The 21,841-nt window shown below is 30.6% G+C and overlaps 1 protein-coding gene across 1 annotated transcript; it reads left to right on the top strand.

Annotated features, from left to right (window-relative positions):
- Nucleotides 1-16,658: 16,658 nt before the first annotated feature.
- LOC132751893 (FMRFamide receptor-like) lies at nt 16,659-21,634 on the top strand. The gene is made up of 2 exons (XM_060742108.1): nt 16,659-16,765; nt 19,961-21,634. Exon 2 carries the CDS (start codon nt 20,377-20,379, stop codon nt 21,613-21,615), a length of 1,239 nt encoding a protein of 412 aa, XP_060598091.1. The 5' UTR covers nt 16,659-16,765; nt 19,961-20,376; the 3' UTR covers nt 21,616-21,634.
- The last annotated feature ends 207 nt before the right edge of the window (nt 21,635-21,841 follow it).

Here is a 21,841-nt window from a genome sequence, read left to right as displayed (position 1 = left end):
CTATTGAACAATATAAAAAATAATCCGGTAATAATGAATAACTGTCCTGCGTCGTGCAGCTACCAAGAATTTCGTGTCAACTGATTAAAAGTAACTGCAATATGCTTGCCGTTTAGTAGTTATATTGTCCATCTCTACTTGTTAAATATGACTGAAATACATTGATAGTGAGACATTAAAAAGAAATGCTCATATAATTCTCCATCGTGTTTTCTCGCATAACAGACTGGCGTTTCCGTGAGTTTTACCCATGCCCGAAATTTCATCTGGCATAGGGGGTTGCCAGATGAGTCGCGTGCCATACAACAACGTCATTTTAGCGCATTTAATGAATCAACCGCGTTAAAATGACGTCATTTTAGAAGGGAACTATGTGCTTCTATATTTCAATTCGTCAAGCAGTCGTTTCGTTTCCAGATGTTTTTAATTATAGAAACGATCATTACCGACGCGTAATAAATAGCTCTCGGGCCGACGTTAATATTTCGCGAGATACAATACTTGATAAAGATGCCAAGTTAGGGAATGGATGTGTTTTTCAAACATAAAAAATTGGCCTTTGGTCTTAGTCTATAGCACGGTTGAATAAAACAAAGAAGCAAACTTGTATTGGAAATAGATTGTTCACTGTCTTTTTACGGACTTTTGTTTTCCAGGCGGAAAAAAGAAAGGGGAGATTCTTCGTTGCTCTCATTTTCAAAGAAGCAGAAGTTGTTTCATACCTGGCGGGATATTTAGATATCAAACGAGACAATGTACCGAACCAAATATATTTGTATGCGTAATAACTGATTTAAGAGGTTTGTGGATTGCCTTATGACCGTAACGTAACTGTGTGCATGTGTGTTTGGGTTTGTTCACCCTCGCCAGCGAAAAGACCATATGGGCGTAAATAGGAAGAACACAACATTTATATATTATCTTTCTTTATGTTTAAAAAACGAGAACTTAATATATCCTTCAAGTGTTTACTGAAAAAGTAATGTTTCTTTCTGATAGAAATTGTGATTAGAACTGCACTTTTATAAATAACACGGTCTCATAAACAGATCATTTTAGATTATTGTAAATTCATACCCGTAAGATACCTGTTTAATACATCTTCTTTTCTATTTTAACATGTAAAAACCCCCATTAAAACGTAATTATCTAATTTGACTCCTACACAACAGAATATTTATCTTTCTGTAATTTTTTTCTTGATTTTAATGAAAGGATATCCTTTCATAAACATTATGATATGTGAATATTACATTCAACATTTAACATTAAATTTTCGTATGCGATGGTTCGTCGTTTGTAAAACTTATCAGATTATCGATCTTGCTTGGTTCAAGTGAAATATTAACCAACTTGCGGTACAAAATAAACCAGCACAAACGAGACACAATTTAGAATAAAATATTTGTAATTAAGTAACAAAGTATAAAGTGTGACTTAGGGGTGGCCATTAAGTTAATAACACCCCAGGTTAACGAATACATCGTTCCTGTTTCGCAGCCAGATGACGTAACTGTGTTGGTGCTCAGTAAACCCAAACAAAACAAACAAATAAACATGAAAAAATCATCATTAAAATTGGTTTTACATTAGTTTATAACGTACATTGCACAAAAACAAGTACCTTTTAGTAATGTACTTTCTTCCGATCATGTGTTAATGAGATAAACTTTCTTTCGCTGCCCTGGAGGAATGCAAATTACTGTAAATCACTTTTTTAATAACCTTTTGTAGATACAATTGCATTGAAAATCTTATTTTATTACCTATTAAAGAGAAAATACTTTCGTTAAAATTGATCAGACTGGAAATACAAACGTTCATTTATGTTTAGTGTTAGCTTTAAAAATACAATGTACCTTATGTGTAAGTAATTTGGTGCGACTTGCCGACCGAATTTAAAGATGCTTTATAACAAAGTATATGATAATTTAATGACCATTACAAAAAGAAAGAAACAAAATACAAATAACATACTTTTCACATGCCTTATTGATAATGCATCTGAAATGTATCTAGATCAAAACCGTTATCTACAATTACAGGTTGTTTTTTTTATAAGCTGGAACAAATGACAATATGATCGATTGCCATGTACGTTTGTTTAGAAATCGCAATGAAAAAAAAAATGAATACATTGATTCACATTTCGCAGATTATATCACATAAAACATATTTTAAGGTAATCATTGTGCGAGCATTACGGGAACATGAGGCATTTCCTGACATTCTATTTATTTTATAATTTGAATGTATTTTGTGTCAATTTCCTGACACAATCAATTGCTTACTTGATACATTCATCCTGATTAACCGGGAAATAATAAGTTTATTATGTCTCAGAACCTTTTCTTCCTTACAAACCAGACATATAACTCATTAAAAGCTAAATTTCGTTTTCCCTGTTCACTATGAAGGCATTGATAATATTTATATTGTGTCGGCAATTCTTTATTTTGAATTTGTTTAAATGTTGCTACCGAATTTTGCATTGATTTATTTTTCTTATAGATTTCAAGATGCTGTTATTTTGATAGATGTATAAACATCTTGTTAACTCCTCCGTGATCTTCATTTTGTTTCTAAAATACATCATGGTTTGGAAAAAAACACTTTTTGTTTTGCACTAAATTTATCCCTAACAGCCCTGTCGACTTCAACACAATTCAACATTAATGTGTGTGATAAATCGATAAAAAATGGCCAATTTAATTTCAGCGTAGTCAGATAATCGCATTATAAAGGCATTGCAATTGGCCCTTTGATAGACAAGAAACTGGACATTATAACCACATACCGTTTTACTAATTTGTCTGCGCTTTACTGATGTTAGTGTATGCGATTAAGTCATATTTAATAATGATGTCATATTTTAGAGAGACTAAGCAAACATGGCTATTTAAATAAGTCATTTTTTTCAAATATTAGATTTAGTTGTCTTTGAGGGAAATTAAGGAAACTGCAAGTTTGTCTTTCTTCTTATTACAATGGCTTATTTATTTATACGGTATTTCGCTTTGCACGTATTACAAGTTTTCAAGTTTCACGTATCTAAATGCATGCATAATTGCTGAGAAAATCGGCTCTTTTCATAAATAAAAAAATCCCTTTAGCAAACAAAAATGTATCTACGAAAACGTTAACATATCATTTGTTTACGGAATGATACACATGATTTTTAATCTTTTTAAATCAGGCAAGACTACAATATATATTCGTTAAATTAAATGACTAATTGTATTCCTTTACAATTTACATGTTAACCAAACCCATGTTTTTAATAAAAAGCTAGGATGAAGAAATAAATAGATATGAAGATTCGACAATTTTAGATCTTACGGTTACTGCACTATTGTCGTTCATGAAAATTGGGAGTACCTAATAAATACCACGTTTTAAAGACATGTGGTGCAAGAAAACAGTAAACTTTACTTGCAGCTGTATAGTACTATCATATTATGCAACAATTACATTCACCTTTGTTTTGGTTACACACAATAAAACATGATCCATGTATTTTACTTAATTGCTTCTATATACTGCTGAATTAAATTTAAAATTTCACTTTATTAGTCTATAAGACATTTTAAAGTTTTCACCTGCATTGCATCTGATTATCCCCCGCCGATTGAGTCGAGAGCGGGTATTGTTTTGGCATTGTCCGTCCATCCGTCCGTTCGAATTTCGTTTCCTCGCTTTTTCTCTGCAACTACGGGCTGAAATTTAATGGGACTTTATGGGAATCATCAATATCACAAAAGGAGATGCGCATATCGTCGCCTAGTTCCGGTCAGACCCTTCAACATAGAGTTCTGGCCCTTAATTAGTTTTGCAGTATGCATACAGAGCACTATTGCTATTTCTTTGCAACTGCTGATTGATTTTAACTAGACTTTCCGTGGACCATCAATAAGAAAAGAAAATTTTCATCTCACTGACATGTCCTATACATAATACTATTCAAGACGGAGTTATGTCCCCTGTTATGGCCAAAAATATTTATCATGTACAAAGAATTTTATTTTTATGCAATGAATTTTGCAAAAACTGACTGGATTTCAGCATGTCAATTGTGAATAATACCTTATGTCTCCAGTTGTTGTATTAGTAATAACCAGTACTCGGTGGGGATATACAGTTTACGAATTTGCTTGTTAAATTAAGTTAACTGAAAGAAATCATTCTCTTTACAACTAACTAATAAAATGATTTGTAGCTTTTTTATATCATAATTATTATTAATCATAATCTCCTTTTTTCTAAGTATAAAATTTATAATTAGCTAGACATCATAATTGTAAATTAAAACTGTTCACAACTTTTCAATGAATTGAACATGAATGAGACAGCTCAAAAAACATTTAATTTGTATAATTTGCATGAAATAAATCCATTTACTACCAAGGCTCAAGAAAGGAATTGAAAAGTATGGTGGCATATTTCTGCCACCAGATCACCTGATAACTAACTAGTTAATTAATAGTTACGTAACTAGTTAACTTCTTAATATTAAGCTGGTAAAATAATAAAAGGAAGACAGTTGTTGGCACTAACACGCATTTATTTCCCGTTATGATCTTTTATTTATTGAATGAAATTAACTAGTTACGTAACTAGTTAACCACACAACTAACTAGTTAATTTAAGAGGTTAACTGGTTACGTAACTAGCTACCTCTTAAGTTACATGGTTATCTGGTGGCAGAACTATGCTAACATAGAAAAGAAATGCTGATTCATTTTCTATTTCTAAAAGTCGCTTTTTCTCGCATTTGTAAATGTAAATGAATTACAAGCGTTTCATATATATTCCATATACAGCAAATGTAAAGAGTTCCAACAAATAACGCCAATAATGCTCGCCAATAATGTTCACTACGTTTTAATGAGTATGTGTGTTATAATTGTTTATCATCATATCCCAAATAATTAAGCCCTTGTGGTTAAAAAAACCATGTGGCTGCATGGCCGAGTCGTTAACGCGTCAGATTAGTTACCCAAATATCTGTAGAAATTTTACACACATTACCCAGTAAATGTACTGCTTGATTCCAGTATTGGATTCGGGATTGTTTGTCTGTAATCGTTTAGCTTCCTACACAATGGAACTAATATGAAATATGTATAAACTAGAGCTATCACTGAATGTGTTTAATATCCCCAACAACAACCTTGACTTTTTGTATAAACTAAACCATTTCACAACCAGACAGTATCATATGTCCCTATGTCCCAATAAATATAAGCTCTATACAAACAAACTATTACTATTCTTACATATAACCCATACATGCACTAAATCTTATATCTGTCAATGATCATTTCAAAATTAATATTTGTTCTATAAGTGTCGTCCGTGAACATATTAAATCAAATTGAATCTGCGACAAAAACAATTCAACCTTGTCTGTCAATATAACAGTATTAGATATTTTCTAAAAGAAATAAGCAGACTCGTCCCGGTGGAAAACTACTACATAGTTGTCATTTGTTAATCAAAGTCGTATCATTGACCCAAACAGGGAAAGCCTAATGACTACATATAGTTCTGAAAGACGTAATACATTATATATTCCTTAAAATAAATGGCACACCTAATGAAATAGATTCAGAGTGCAAAAGTGTGAAAGAAATGCCAAAAGCTATAAATTAACTACAATGATAAAAAAAGACTAAGTCTCGACTTTTAAGGGTAATTTAATATATATATAAAAATCAGTTCTAAGAAATATATCAGTATGGTTTCTTGGAATCAAATTTAGAATATATTAAAAATAGCGTCATCTAAAAGTACGAATATGTGTAACTGTATCATACTACACGTTTGTGACGTCGCTTTTCATTTGCTAATCGTTACTTAATATAGTTTTATATACCCGTCTGTTGACAACTTATGAAGAAATCTCGCTTTTTTCTCAAAAATAAAAGTTTACTGTATCATACGTTTCTTATAAATATTCGTAAGAGGTGTTTTACGGTTGTTTGCAACATAACATGTTTTTCCAAACAAACGTTCATATATGGCCATATAACCTGTCAAAAACTCTTATAACTGATATCTTCGATTTGCACTTCAAGAATAACAATTTCGTAGCTTTTATTTCTGTTGACATATTATGATTTAAAAAATAACATGACTATTACACCTTAGTTTGACATTGTTTATGACATACATGTATATACACTTATTTATAACAATGGAGCAAAATATGTTTTTATATGAAAAAATACTACTGTATTAATCGTGGAAACTCCGTAAATGTTGAAATTAGGATTAATGATAATTATGTTTTTTGTTCATTTTCAACCTTTGGTTATTTTGACAGGCGTGCTATGATACAAATATGTATTTTGGAACAAACATTTAATATAGAAAGATATATAAAGAGGTAACAATATGATGCTAGTAGAAGTGGCATGTCATATTTTAAAGCGGAACGACGCGAGATAAATACGATTAGTTATAAGTTTCGAGAGGTTCAACTGTGCTTTTTGTCATTATTTCTAAATTAAGATGGCTGATTAGTTTTACTATATTTTTTTTAATATTTGTCGCGAATTCGCCATTTGTAACAGGCGTTTGGTAATATATCTGTGTTGTTACTTATTGGTTACTTTTGTAATTAAAGAGCAGTTATATTAGGCTTTAACATAAAAAAGTAAAACAAAACATACGTTTTGCTAATGCCAAAACTTTTACTCGATCATGTGTTTATGAGATCAATTCTCTTTCGCTGCACGAATTACTGTAGATTTCATTATATAGAAAACCTTATTTTACGAACTTTTTATAAGCATTGTCAGGCTTTAAAATAATCTTCTGTTTTAGTAGGTACTGGTCAGGTCATGGTTGAAATTATAACTCGGCAACTAGCCAACTGCATTTAAAAATAGATAAAGAAAAATATTGTAATGATATCACCGAATCAAAATGTTAGAATCTTAAATATACATGCGAGTAAAACTAACTCGGATTATTCCTTCCACATGTTTTATTGATGACTCATCTGAGAATTCATCTAGACTAAACAGGCCGATAAATTTACAGACGATCTTTTCAAATCAACATCAACGGAAATAGATGCATTGCATTATTGGCTAGCCCAACATATCAACTGAAATATCGTGCTAATGACATTGTAATTTAATTGATATTCGATTAAGGTGTGTGTCACACTTCCAAGAATGGAGTTTTCATTAACACTAATATCTTGGCAGAAACGTCACTGGAACTTTTCATAAATGTTGTTTAAGTAAAATGGGAATATAAAACATTTCCTTTTCATTTTATCAATAATTACATGTACTTACAAAAATGTTTCTTTTTTTCTAAGACACTAATTCATATAATACTTATCTTAGAAAACTAGACATTTAATTTGCTAAATGAGATCACTTCCTTTATTCTGTTTGTGAAGGCAGAAATTTACTTTTCTCGATTATTTCAGTTACTCATTTAATTTCAATTATTCTTTGCAAAATGTTAAGGAAACTATTAATGTGCTTATTATTTTCTTATTGCAATGACTGATTAATTAACATTTCGCTTATAATTGCATGTGTATCACAAAGCTTGTATTTATGTTGACTTTCGTTCCATATATCTTAACTTTTTATCTAATTAACACAAATATGTCACAGAAATCCGAAAGATAAAGATATTTACGGCATGGTAACCTGATCGTAAATTCCTGAACCAGTCTCTTATTACATACATTATTCGTGAAGTTGAATGATAGATATGCTTTTTTTCTCTACAAAGAATGCATTTTGACAAAATAAAAAACCCGACTAATATCTATTCATATAACTAGACAATATATATAAATATCGAAATAATGTTACACCTTGCATCAGCTAAGAATAGTTCTTTTAAGATTTGAGGTTCGTTGTTTCTTACTTATTTATTATAAGTAGTTATTAACTTGTTATCAAATTTATCTGAATATATCGAAAAACAATTGCCCTGTTACTTCTCTAAGACGCTTGAAACCAGACATATTATATTGCAATTAATTGTATGCCGAAATGACTTATTCATTTTTTATTTCGTGTTAGCTTGAAGGCTTAAGCTTTTCTCATTTTTTACACATAAATGGGTGTTGCTTGTCATACATTCTGATATAAAGAGGACATATTTTCAATTCAAACGTTTATTGCAATTAAGTAAATACATACTTATAGCAATTTACAAATGATAGAAAATACATGTAAACATGAAATTTTCGAGAAGCATAGTATCCAGAAATATAAACAAATATAATTAATATTAAGCATAATCAAAATATAATAGAGATTTAATCCAAACATTTATTAAAGAAATCAATATATATTTTGAAGGATATTGAAAAGTTTAATTATTTCAATAACTATGTGATCCTATGTTTACCCAAGCCTAACAATAAATGTGAAATACTATTTACCATATTACTATTGCCCACGTGACATGTTCTTTGTTGTTGTGTTAATTCTATAGTTGTTTTTGTTTTTGCTGAAATGTGAGTATTCTAAAAAAAATATTTTAATTTTGTGTTCGGATATTATTAGCATAGTATATAAAATTTGCTAGGTTTACAATATTTTTTGTTGTGTTATCACTCATTATGCTTGTGAACTTTTATATTACAGGATTATAATTTAAACATTAAAGTTTTTTAAATACAGGATTTCCTTTCTTCATTGAGTGAATCAGTTTTTCATTTTTGTTTGTATCCGAAGTACGTCCCCTTTCATACTGTGTATTGGAAAAAATTTCAAGAAATTAATCCGGCCGGCAAATTACTGGCCAGTGAAAATACGGAAAAAAATGATGCGCTGAAGTGTTAAAAAAATTTTACAGTAAAACTACTGAAAGAAATGGAAATATTTCTCCATATTTCATTTATGAGTATGTAATAAATTAAAATATTTTACTGAATGAATTAACTTGTCATACACTGTAAGCGTCTGCTTATATTGATGCAGCCTGTATTGAATCCAACCTCTAAATCTTAGAATGTTGAGTGTGATTACCAAAACCTTATCAAATAGCATAGTATATTATCAGACGCCGAGTGTCTTAGCGATATGTCAATGACAAACACTTTTTCTTTCCTTTATAGAAAATTGAATACAACTTTAAATAATAAGCAGACGACATTTTTATACACTGCAATTTTCCCCAAGATTGAAATTTAAGGAAAATGATATCTTGATGGTGATAGAGATCATGTTTGAAGATGTGTGATATACTGGGAGAAAGCGTCTATAAAAAAGTTGTAATTAACCTTGATACAAACCGTTGAATTGTAGAGTCATTTCAATCTTATACTCGTATGAATCACATAATGCAATCGAATTGTCTGATACACCTTTATATGTAATTGCTTCTTTGTTTTAAAATTACATTCGAGTCATTAGTGTTGAATACATTTTTTTGCAAATCTAAAAGTTTTGTACCGTGACGTTTCCATTGTCTGTATGTTTTATTTTATTTACTTTAAACACAAATATTCGCCTAAATTCCAGCAATCTGTTTAACCAACACATACCAAAGACAATATACTATTTCTTTCTTCATCAGCAAATTGTAAAAAATGGCCGTTTTCATTGAGAAGCTTCCTGTTACAAGTTCAAACTGCTATAAAACTATGAAAAATGCTCTCTGATGAAACTTGGAATTAATATTAACTGGACCATAGCCTCTGTAACAGAATGCTCAATCTTAAATTATCTGTAACATTGGCGATTGGGGACGTCTCAAAATTGCCAAGAATCAGTATTTGCATTTTTTTGTTATTAAAACTGATTTCAAAGTGCTGAAAATTCTCAATGGATTGAGATATAGTAAAAGTTTTTTTCAGCGTTGGCTACACATTAACTTACGATCGACCTTAGGCCATTTTTAACCTGTAACATGACCAACATGTTCTTGGCGATGAGGGGGGGCTGCCACTCTCCTTCAACCCCCCCCCCCCAAACAGAAGGGGGGAACCCTTCTGGCAATCCCTTGATGTAATAGTATCATCCTTATGGAAAGCGGCGCCGAAAAAGTGATCACTTTTTTAAACAATATTTCTCAAACGAAAAATAGTGTTTGGGGCCTAAATAGGGCATTTTGTCACTGTTTGAGGGGGGGGGGTCTAAATGTATTTTGATTTATTTCACACTATAATAATCGTTTAGATTAATTAACCACATTAACTTCATAGAATGAAACATTGCAAAACAAGTATTTATTTTTGGATAGTTTCATTTTTGCAGGTTATCTAAAGTTAATGGAACATATGTAATTTTATTCAGTCCGCGCAACATACATCATGTAATACCAATAACCTAATTGAAAACTCAGTTATAGAAATAAGCAATTAGAATAACCAATCTTTTCAGCTGTTGTGAGGACAAAAGAAGATAATTATATTTTCCACACTTCTGTAATTATCAATACCTATAAAAGTGCCACCCCCCCCCCCCAAAAAAAAAAAAAACTCTTTGAAAATATATTAATACGAAATTTTGATAACCCTCAGGCCTGACTCATAAAATGGGCTTGCAACTTGAATGCATTATATATCAACACATTTTACATGCAAATTATTTTAAGTTCGATATTTTTTACGATCATAATATATACAAAAACGGTATAATATTTTTGCTGAAAAAATCATCGTAATGTGATATACAGTGTACTTACATGACTTATAACAAACAGTTTTATTTGCATTTGGGGACAATAATTTTAAATACTAATTTATACAAAATGTTATTTATTTTTCCATTTTTCTTTTTCTTGTTTGCAATGATTTGCAATGATTTTTATTGCTATTCTTGAAAATGCAATGTAATGATCATACTGAAATTAATTTCAAATCAGCCGTGTATACGAGTTTCCACATCACAAACCTCAGATATTAACTGTTTTAGCCAGTTCAGTACCATGGTGTTAAGCCGTAATTACTTTCATTGTAGTGCTTTTTTATATAACACAATTTATTTTCCAAACTGATCAAGTGTCTAAAGAGAGTTTTAAAAGTTTCAATCAAATTGAGATTGCAATATTATTAATTCAGTAGTAGTTGGTGGCATTACTGTCCCTATTTTAACTTTGAGTCTCAACTTAAATAGCTCGTATGTAACATGACTGGATAAATCATTTTATCAATTTAACTTAACCGAACTACTATTAACAAATTAGTTACCTTTCCTTTCAGACAATCATTTGTTAAAAATCGACCTGGTACAATTTATAACAATTTGAAACCAATGAATTGTATGTTAGAGAAAAGGAAATAGTTTAGATGTGCTAACGTGTTTGTGAGACATAAAATGCCAAAACATAATACTCAACTTAAAGTGAGGAGGAAAAATGTGCTTGAGGTTAATTCCACAACTAAATCATTTCCTTGAAATAATGTCAAATATCTTAAAAATGTCATAAGTACACTTATAATATAAATCATGGTCGGGAACACGATTTATTTTCACATTAAAATGTTTTGTCATATCATTCTAAGATCTTGATTTAAACAAAATATATCTACACAACTATCAGTCAAACGACAATTAATCTCTTTGATGATTGATGTCATCACTTTCGATAAGCGATCATTAGATATAACAACTTTATTAGGTAGAAATCGGGTTCAAAGCTGCGGACAGTCAGTCGCTGCCGACGTGTTAACATCTAAGAAACAATGATATTTCAGTTAAATTGCTTGGAATCAATGACTATTTTCGAAGTCTAGTTTAGCATTTAGGTAGCTGTAATTGTTAGTACTAAAGTATCGATCACCCTAATAGCCAAGTTCTTTTTCTGTATATCTAAATAGTCTGAAAAAATAACACCTCAATCCTATTTCAGGTAAAATATTAATTATCAACTATAAAGTCACGTTAATATTGTAAAATCTAAATCAACTTGGTTCCAAAGTGTGATCAAATCATTTTCTGATTATTTGTGACAAATCAACTGGAAGAGAAATGATCTATCATTCAAGTTTCGATGTTCCTATCATTTCATTTGTAAAAGTCCGTGAACGTACCACAATTTCTCAATTTTCTATAAAGAAGCATCTACCTGAAGACTGCGCTTATTTAGAATGATATGTGGAAAACAATAAAGTAATCCAAGTTGTTTCTCCTCTGTGTGTGTGTTTTTGTTTGTTTGTTTTTTCCTTAGATGACCTGTCTTTTTTTTATTGATAAATTTGTAATAGCCATGTCACATATTTACTTTGCAAAATAAAACAAGAAATAATCGAATGATATTTATTCCTGTGACAATTTACTGATGAAAATAACCCGTGTGACTTTTCAGAATGATGCAAAAACATACTAAGTGTTTTCTAGACAAATTACGCATGAAATTACCGCAAAACGAGCTGCAATTATTAAATTGACAACATGTTTTAATTGTATAAATCTAAGCGTGAAACATGTATTTGATTGTTTCATGGCTATGTTCAACTATTCAATTTAATATACTTAAGAAAATTAGCCGTCCCGCTTACTACAACAAATATGGAATTACTACTACGATTTGATTATTTGTTTTTAAAATGGTCTCATTTACCAAAATCAAAGTTATATGTAGTCCATAAGGGAGGTCACATTGTGACGTAAAGCAACATATTCTTAAAAAAAATAAATGTCCCACCTAAAGAAAATATTCTATGACAAAAGGAATGTTGCAAGCTTTTTACTGATGTTTTATTTTGAAAATAAGTAATTGTCTCGAATAATTTAATATTTTTACGTCATAATCAGTTCTTGGAATGATATCAAAATTATTTCTTAGAATTAAGTTCAAAGTATCTTAAAAACTAGTGTCATACAAACAACAACTACGAACGCATTATATCTGTACTTAAAGTAAATGTAGCATAATGCAATGCCTTCGTCTTTAATTTTCCTTTGGGGTATATCAATTATAGAAAAACAAACATTGCTTCTAAGCCCCAAATTCATGACAATCATTCAGAAAAGTACAACAATGGAGAAAGCATTTTTTTCGTGCAAATAAATACTAGTTGGCAAAATGTCTAGTAAAAAAGTGTTTGAAACAGCTAGTATGTACATCGTGCAGAACTATGAAATAGAAAATATCCTAATTAAGTAATTCCATTTAATTTCCATTTAATTTGTTGTAGTTACAATATAGAGCAGTTTACTACTTATTTCTGATAAATATATATTATGATGAATGTCCTGTTATGATAACACAATATATTTTGACAAATACATTTGATATATTACAGAATAAACGATTTGGACGAAATAAATTTTTGTGAGATGCACGATATAAATCTTTTAAAGTTTGACCTTTAAAATAATTGTACAAGACATGAATACATAGTCACAATCTAGATTAAATGATACTTTTCCTGATATATTTATCATCAGAGTCTTGCCACCACGTGACAAGCGGAAAAAGAAACCTTTACTGTGGATTAAAAATATATATTTTTTTAAATTTCGGTTGCTTTGGAAACTTTAAGCTGATTAAAACAATTTGAATATGTTACTGGAACCTACCGGTAATAAACAAGGCATATCAAAGAAACCACGGCTTTTTCCTGACGGGGTTTATCCCTCGACATGCGTTATCCATTTGGTCATGACGTCACTCACATTTGATAACGTTGTTTTAATAATTTACAAGTTTACTTCTTAAAAAAGAAGCATGCGAGAGGTCTTTTTGCAGCTGTTGAAGATTTTATTATTTCGAAAATATTTGGAGATATAAAAGGCACCAGAGACGGGCATAAAGTATGTTAATCAAACAATATTAAATCCATCCCAGATTTACATTGAAAGAGTATATATCATTTGATTGGAATAGACAATATATACGTAACCGCTATATGCCTCCAACCACAATATGGCAAGAAAATCAAACTTGAGAAAAAAATTGTGCCATTTTCACCAGTTGAGCCAAAAAATCTCCGTTGCGTAGTTTAGTCATACCAGTTCAAAAGTGAAAGGAGCAGCAAATTTTCGGTACACCGTTCACTCGGTCATAAAATAGTGCATGGTGATATTGTTGCTATAATGTTCACTATTATTATTTTTAGTAAAACGCTATGCAGAAAACAATTATCAATTTATACAGTTTAAAGGATTAAAAACGGAATGAACCATTGCTCGTAGTGTTAAGTAACGTAAATGATATTTTCCGATTTTTCCTTGTACTGATTTGTTCACTTCGATGTTTATTTTTCGTTTAAGTTAAGTCGTATTTTAAGGCGGAGCATGCGCATAACAATTTTTGTAGACTGATTCAAATGATTTAAGGCTTAAAATGCGATGCATTAGCTTCAATTTGATACGCAAAAATGGATGCCGCCAGCAATCATTCTCAACACTGTAAAGAGGTCTGATGACCTCTCCAATAAGTATTATCAATGATTAGAACGTGGCTTATTTATAGGTACATTTTATGTTGAAGGAAAATAATTGCATTTGTACAGTTAATAACGTTTACGTAAAGTCTTTACTCGAACATTTTTTGAAAGATTTGTTGATACTTTAAAAAAGAATGAAAACAAATCTGCAGACGTGCTGCTTTAATGTTTTAACATAATATCAATATGATACTTTCAAATATCAATATGATACTTTCATATAAATGTACAATTTCTTTCAGCCAATTACTATCACTTCGAAATTAATGCATTGAAACGCCAGGATATTTGTACCAAGTTTTATTTCATGCCTGACAGCTTTGAATGAATGTACAATGGGGATGTTTAGTTCAGTTCGTGTCACTAATTGTATTGAATGATTTCGTCCCTTCATTCGTTTTATCGTATTATTGATGATTTGAGCCGTAAAAAATTAAGGATTATGTTGGATTTATGTTGAACTGTTGAGATAATTATGGAATAAGGCCTCATTAGTGTTATAATTACGGATTGTGATTTCCAATTTCAATTTAGATTAAGGCTCAGTAACATAAAAAATAGATATGGGCGAAATAATAATAAAGACTTTGCAAAGAATTTAGGCTACAAATGAGAACACTGTTGGATTCTAAATGCACCAGGTGTCTGCTTAACTCCAAACTCAGAAGTATGGTTGTTATAATTAAAATTGTAACACCAAGATTAGTTGGTAACTCGTCACATGAAATATTATGTTCATCTTACAGGTAACGAATCAAACAAAACATTAAACACATAATAAATAATTCATTAAGATCATACACTTTATGGTTCATTATTTCGTTTGATCAGCTTATGATAGGGAATAATCTCTATTAGTTATTACATGCTTTCAAAGATCTTTGAAGCGTTCAGAAACTTCAATGACATGGATAGGAGAAGGAAATAGAGCATCGGTAAATCAGTTTTTAGTTGACACATTAATAAATATTACGTCTGAATTTATTTCTTTAATTGCATCGAGCGTTATAGCGACATTATTACTTTGATGGATATATAACATTAATATCCGTAAATGATAAGGCTTATTGAGGATTACTCAGGATTGCGGCAGTGATTAGACACTTGACCTTGTTAGTGTACCAACTACGTATCATAATTTTATATGTTCCCACTCGGATTCATGTTGAACATAGTTGAGGACTGTTCTCCACATGTCTTCTCTGTATGTACGTAATTAGAATTATTATAAAAAATAAGAATTGAATTAATTATAAAGTTTTAAAAGTTTAGCTGAAAACAATGACTTCCTTGAATTAAGCGACGGGTGTTTCTACATTTAGAGGTAAACTTTAAGACGATAATATTTTAAACGTCTGAAGAGGACAAGCAAGGCGTGTTTTGTTTAATCCGTCCTACTAAAGTCCATTACAATTACAATGTGGACAAATATAACTTGTTTTGTGTTATTGATAGGTGAATTTGTGAAGTGATACAAGACAACTTAATGCAATCAACATCCAGTAAAAAAGTCACAAAACTGTTTAATAATTGTCTTTCATTGGGGAACTATGTACTTGGATATTATCATGACAGGCGTTCGAATACACATTACGTAATGGTGAATTTACAGATTGAAATAGTTTCCAATCGGAATAAATAAAAATGTGAATTTTAGTGCATTTTGATTTGTGACATTTTCTGATTGATATCTTAATAGCTTAACTTTGGATATACTGAAAGGTACGAACGTAATACTCACAAGTAGCCATGTCAATATGTTTGACATAGTTGTACAAGAAAGTCAATCAATCAGGGTGTTTTAAGTCTGTTTGTTTCAGTCAAAAATGGATTTATTCACATCAGAGAACATAAATTCCTTTAAAATATCGCTGTAAGAACTAGATATCTTTGAGATGTCTTTACAGAAAAAATAAATATATATATAACTAAATATGAACTTGATCAAATATTGATATAATACAAGACATTTATTAATGATTTTGGTTCAAACTGGTTCTAAATGTGCCGACCATTAAATAGAATTGAACGTTTAAAACAGTTTGGAAGTTCAAAATCAGCTCTTATAAGTCATTACTTAACTTTGATATAATTTTGATTTTAAGTAATTTATCTTACATATATTTAATAGTAATGTTTTATTGCAATTCAATCACTGGTCTCAAATATGAATGTTAACTCTGTACCTTGAAGTCAGGCAGAAATATCATCATATCGGTTTTCAGAGAAGCGAGAGAAAATGATTGGCGAATGTCCATATATAAACTACGGATTGGTGTAAAAACATCTACTTTGATAAAACCCAAGCTTGAGTGATCAATTTTTTTAAAAATAATTTCAATAATAAAGTAAATATTTCTAATAAAATGGACTAATCGTGAACAGGTAAACTATTTATTAAAATCAAATATGACTGAAAAGTAATAACTTTTTCTTTCATTTAATTATAATTATAAGGAATATTTCTGCATTTATTATTATATCATCATTATATTATAATAATAATAATAATAATAATAATAATAATAATAATCAGTATTATTATTATTATTATTATTATTATTATTATTATTATTATTATTATTATTTAGTATCATGGAAAAAAACATAAAGCAAATAATAACATATAAACATTGTAGCATGATAATTTGCTTCTCGGGTATTCCAATGTTTTTGGGTGTTTTTAGTGTTATTTTTTATTTATTTATTTTAGTAACGGCAATTCGTGCATAATATATATTGACCTCTCCATGGAAGTTTGTTGTAAGTGCCGTTTGTATGTGTTTATTATATCTTTTGTTGTTCACTCGACAATGTTTTACTTTTAAAAGCATTTTCCAATTGCTATAAAAATTCTCAAGAATCTCCAGCCATGCTTCCTGAAATCAAGCAGACTAGATACATATTAAATGTGTAATGTTATTACTGACCTAAACAAACGAAGACTGAGCATCATAATTACAAAGATCTATTGATAAAAAACTGTTCTGAAAACGTGTGCATTTAATGTATCCAGATATAGAATAAGGTACTTACACATCTGATCATGAAATGTAAAAAAAATGAATTGAGTCCAATTTGTTCCGTACTAATTGAATATCATTATTTTAAGAAGTTTAATTTATTGGTGTATAGAATCAGTTACAATAATGTGCTGAACAAAAATGACATATGATGTATTTTCTTTAGCTTTGTTATAATGTTAACTTGCTGTATGTGATCACTATCCGATTTATTTAAATAACTTCAAACAACGTGGTCAACCTATTGATGGGTAGCACAATAAACCAAATTTTTTTATACTTTAAACTAATTTAGTTCGTGTCATTTCTCCCTTGTCTACATAACACAGACGATGTAGCACATTTAGTCTTATACTTACGAAAATAAGATAAAGTAAAGATTACATAAGCCTAACTCTTTTAGATTACATGAACTTAAACCATTTCGAAGATATAAGCTATCCTAAAATGTACATATGATTATTGCTTATCTCTCGAAAAGATAAACCCTAATGGTGAAGTCGATGCACATTGATTTAAAGACTATATACTTATTAGCGTCCAATACATGGACACAATAGGTAATTTACAATTATTGATATCTTTTAAAGAAGAATAACGTTAAAATAGCGGGATGGAAATGATACTACATGTATTCTCATGTAAACAAGACAAAAGATCTTAATCATATAATGTATTTTCTATAAACAACTGGTGGAATTTCGATTGTAATGAAGAAACACATTTTTTTTTTCATTTTACCAAACATAATTTTGTTCGCATGCGTTTTTGTCCACAACATTTTTTACACTCCTTCATTGTTATGGTTAAATTGTGAAAGGAATACTTAGTTCAAAAGTGTGTTTTCATCACAAAAAAATATATACTTTGTGCATTTATAACATATTTTAAAATGATAGCATTAATTTATTACTCCGTGATAATTAAACATTCTGTAGCTTAACATGACCTGACTTAATAAGAGTTAATGTTTTCAAGTAAACGTTACATCGGTGCTACGAGTGAACTAGATAACCTAAGTATTCTAAAACAAATGTAGAAATAACAAATTATTCGGCAGATTCCAATCGTGTTGTCTTTGTCGATATGTTTACGTATTCATATTTAATAGTATACTATGCATTGCTTTGCTTTGAACTTCTACAGGGAACACACGATATTGAATGAAAAATACAAACATCTATTGATTTCTCCTACTTGTCCATTTCAAGCAAAGACAAAGAATGTTACTAAATGTATTGATTTAAAATCGAAGCACTATTTTTCATTACATAATTATAATCATGTGGTAACAACAAATACGTGAGACAAAAAAATCTCATGATCAGGATTGCTCCTCTTTTAATTCTAAATTAAAGTTATATTTCTCCCTAACTTAAAAGATGACATGAGATACCACACTATGGCTGTTCTTCATTAACTATTTTTTTAATAAACGGCCAGTTATCCAAAATTTCGTGTGGTTTGTATTGGAAATGCGTTAAAAGAATTGTTGAAATTGCCCGAATCTCCGGATGTGCAAACTTTTTTTGGAAGTTCTTTTATCGTTAACAAGAAGTATCTTTAGAAACGAAAGTCAGCCATGGTAAACATAGTTTAAATATTTTGCGACGTTTCTAAGTCAGGTTTTCGTTAGTCGGAAATTTATGATTTATGACCTGTTAATATAAGAAAGTTATGATATTACGACCTGTCGCCGGTGACAGGCGATTCTATGGAGCCGACTGGGTTGAATCAAATCACCCGGAGAAAAAATTCCAAATTTAATTTCGAAGAGTGTAGTCATTTCGCTTTGATACCCTGTGAATTTTTGTCGCGCAATATTTTTTTTTTTACTTTTTTATTTTTATTTATTTATTTGTATCTTTCTAAGGGAGGTGGCTCGGGGGAATAACGTAACTATAATTACTGGAAATTACTTAAATTGCATCAAAGGTCATTTGAATATTCAACCGATAACGCACTGTGATCATGTTTTTTACATCAGGTCAGTTCTTGGCTGCGTGATCAATGTGTGCGTGGACGGTAACTTGCACTTTCCATTACTTCCATGAACAGGCTCAATCAAACCCAGCCTGCAACATTTTCAATTTTGTTGTGTTGGGCTTTCTATAGGGATTTTGTATTTCTCTAATTCATATGTAACGATCGCACACAGTTGATAGTAAAAGGCGTCATGGCAGTCAAGTGGCGCTTGTAAGTGGCTTAAAATGACCAATGGATATCCTACGTTTATTCAGTTCATCCCTATGTACTCTACAAAGTCTGAAAAACGCAATTACAACTACACATTATATAATACCACACGGATCTTTACCCAAATATAACTGTTCTGATTCCTAACGTGTAAATGTACATTCGTAATTGATCAGAAGTTTTAAATCGGGATAAGAAAAGAGAAACATGTCTGTAGATCATAAATCATACAAATTGTGTGGAAAACTAATTTATCAAGATATCTAATTTTGTATTTGCTTCTAACATTTTCACACCTGATGTTAAAACCGAACCTCATTTTAGTACGTTTGCAAAAATATTTTACACACCTCTATTTCAGGAATGCCAAAGACAGCGGGGTCGAGAGAAAGGAATCAAGATCAAATGAAAGTGTGATTAGAGATAATGATTTAATATTAAACAGTCGGATTATTTACTTCGAAAAAAAGTTTCATCGTTTCAACGTTTCAATCAACATATTATGTACATAGAAAGTCAGTTCTTATTGGACATATGTGTGCGTTTCAATGAAATAAATATAACAAAACAAAACAAAAACACCAAACAAACAAATAATTGCTATACTTTTAATGTATTTTGCATCAAAACTTGTACTTAAATTCTAGCCTCTGAAGTAAATATCCTGAGAAGTTCTTTAAGAGGATTACCTTGAAATAGCATCTTATCAGAGTAGTTTACGGGAACCCGTATACCTCGATTTCAAGTACGATACGAAGAAACGAATGTAAGAAGAACATGGCTACTCAGAAGATGTACGAATTATTAAGCAGTGGAAGAAATGTCAGTAGTTTAGAAATTAACACCTTTGAATCTCAAAATGAAACAATTGATGATATAATGGGGAATATCACATTTCGTGCTCATGTAGCAACATCACAAAGTTTGTTTATCACGCGTCTGATAGTTCAGAAATACCTCGTCCCGTTTGTTGTCGCTTGTGGTATTGTTGGTAATTTCTTTAACATTGTTGTTCTTGTCAATCCGAAAATGCGAACATCAACCAACATTTACCTTATGTCGTTAGCTTTCTGTGATTCCCTCTACCTTCTCTTTACATTGACTTTATCGTTCTTGCATTGTTCGAATAAAACACTTTCTGTAGATGCGTTCCGTTATATACCTATCGCAAGGGTGCTTTCGGATTTATTCGGAAATACGGCCGTTTGGTTAACTGTTTGTTTTACTTTAGAACGATACGTGGCAGTAAGATTTCCGATTAGAGGCAAGGCCTGGTGCACAGTAAAGAAGGCAAAGGTTGCGATATTTGCTACTGCCTTAGCTTGTTTTGTAAATACCTTTCCAGAATTCTTCGAAACACGAATAAAGCGCATTTATGTCAACCGAACTACGCATTCTTGGCATTACGCGTGTGTTTCTTCTGACTTTGCAAACAGACCAAGCTATCAGTTTGGATATTATTGGTGGTTTGTTGCAATTTTTACATTCACACCGTTGGTTTTGCTTTCTGTCTTTAATTTTCTTCTCATACGATCTGTATGGGCAGCAAATAGAAAACGACAAATGCTCTCGCAGACTAGGGTAACTGGTGAAGCAATTAAAAACACACACGAGCAGCAACGTGTTACAATGATGCTGATATCTGTAGTTGTGATATTTCTTGTGTGTCAAACACCACAGGCAATTCTTCTCATTTACAGATCTTACGTTCAAGCCAGACTTATGAAGTATCCAGCGGACTTTATTAAGATAGCCGGTAACATTTGTAACTTGCTGGTACAGATCAACTCATCAGTGAACTTTATTCTGTACTCGTATTTCAGTTGTAAATTTCGGAGAACGTTTCGTCAAGTTTTTTGTAGATGCAGAAGACACAACAACAATATGAATTCATCCGTGACATATTATCATAGGACATCGGCTTTCCGCACAGGATCAATGTCACTTCGTTCCTCACAAAATTCGGCATCGAAAATGAAAGCAACAAAAAGGGATATAATTGTAGAGATCACTTGATAAATAATCTCCGTAATGTATACATACATATCTGTAGTATTAAAGTAAAAATAAATATATTTATTTCTATAGATTTATTTTATTTAATTAAATCTTATTTCAGCTGGGTATAATCGTGTACTGGTCAAACGTTAATATCTGTTCAAAAGCTGTAATTGTTAGACTTTATTAGCGATAAGAAGATTAAAAAAAGGAATAAAAAAAAAACAACATTAAACTAATATCA

Source organism: Ruditapes philippinarum, unplaced genomic scaffold (genome assembly GCF_026571515.1).
Source record: "Ruditapes philippinarum isolate M1 unplaced genomic scaffold, ASM2657151v2 ctg285_1_1_1_1, whole genome shotgun sequence".
NCBI classification, from domain to species: Eukaryota; Metazoa; Mollusca; class Bivalvia; order Venerida; family Veneridae; genus Ruditapes; species Ruditapes philippinarum.
The sequence above is the reverse complement of the archived record's forward strand: the minus strand, read 5'-3'. Positions and strand labels throughout refer to the sequence as shown.

Excerpts from the sequence above, each read along its gene's own strand:
- LOC132751893 (XM_060742108.1), top strand. The coding sequence starts at position 20,377 with ATGGCTACTCAGAAGATGTACGAATTATTAAGCAGTGGAAGAAATGTC.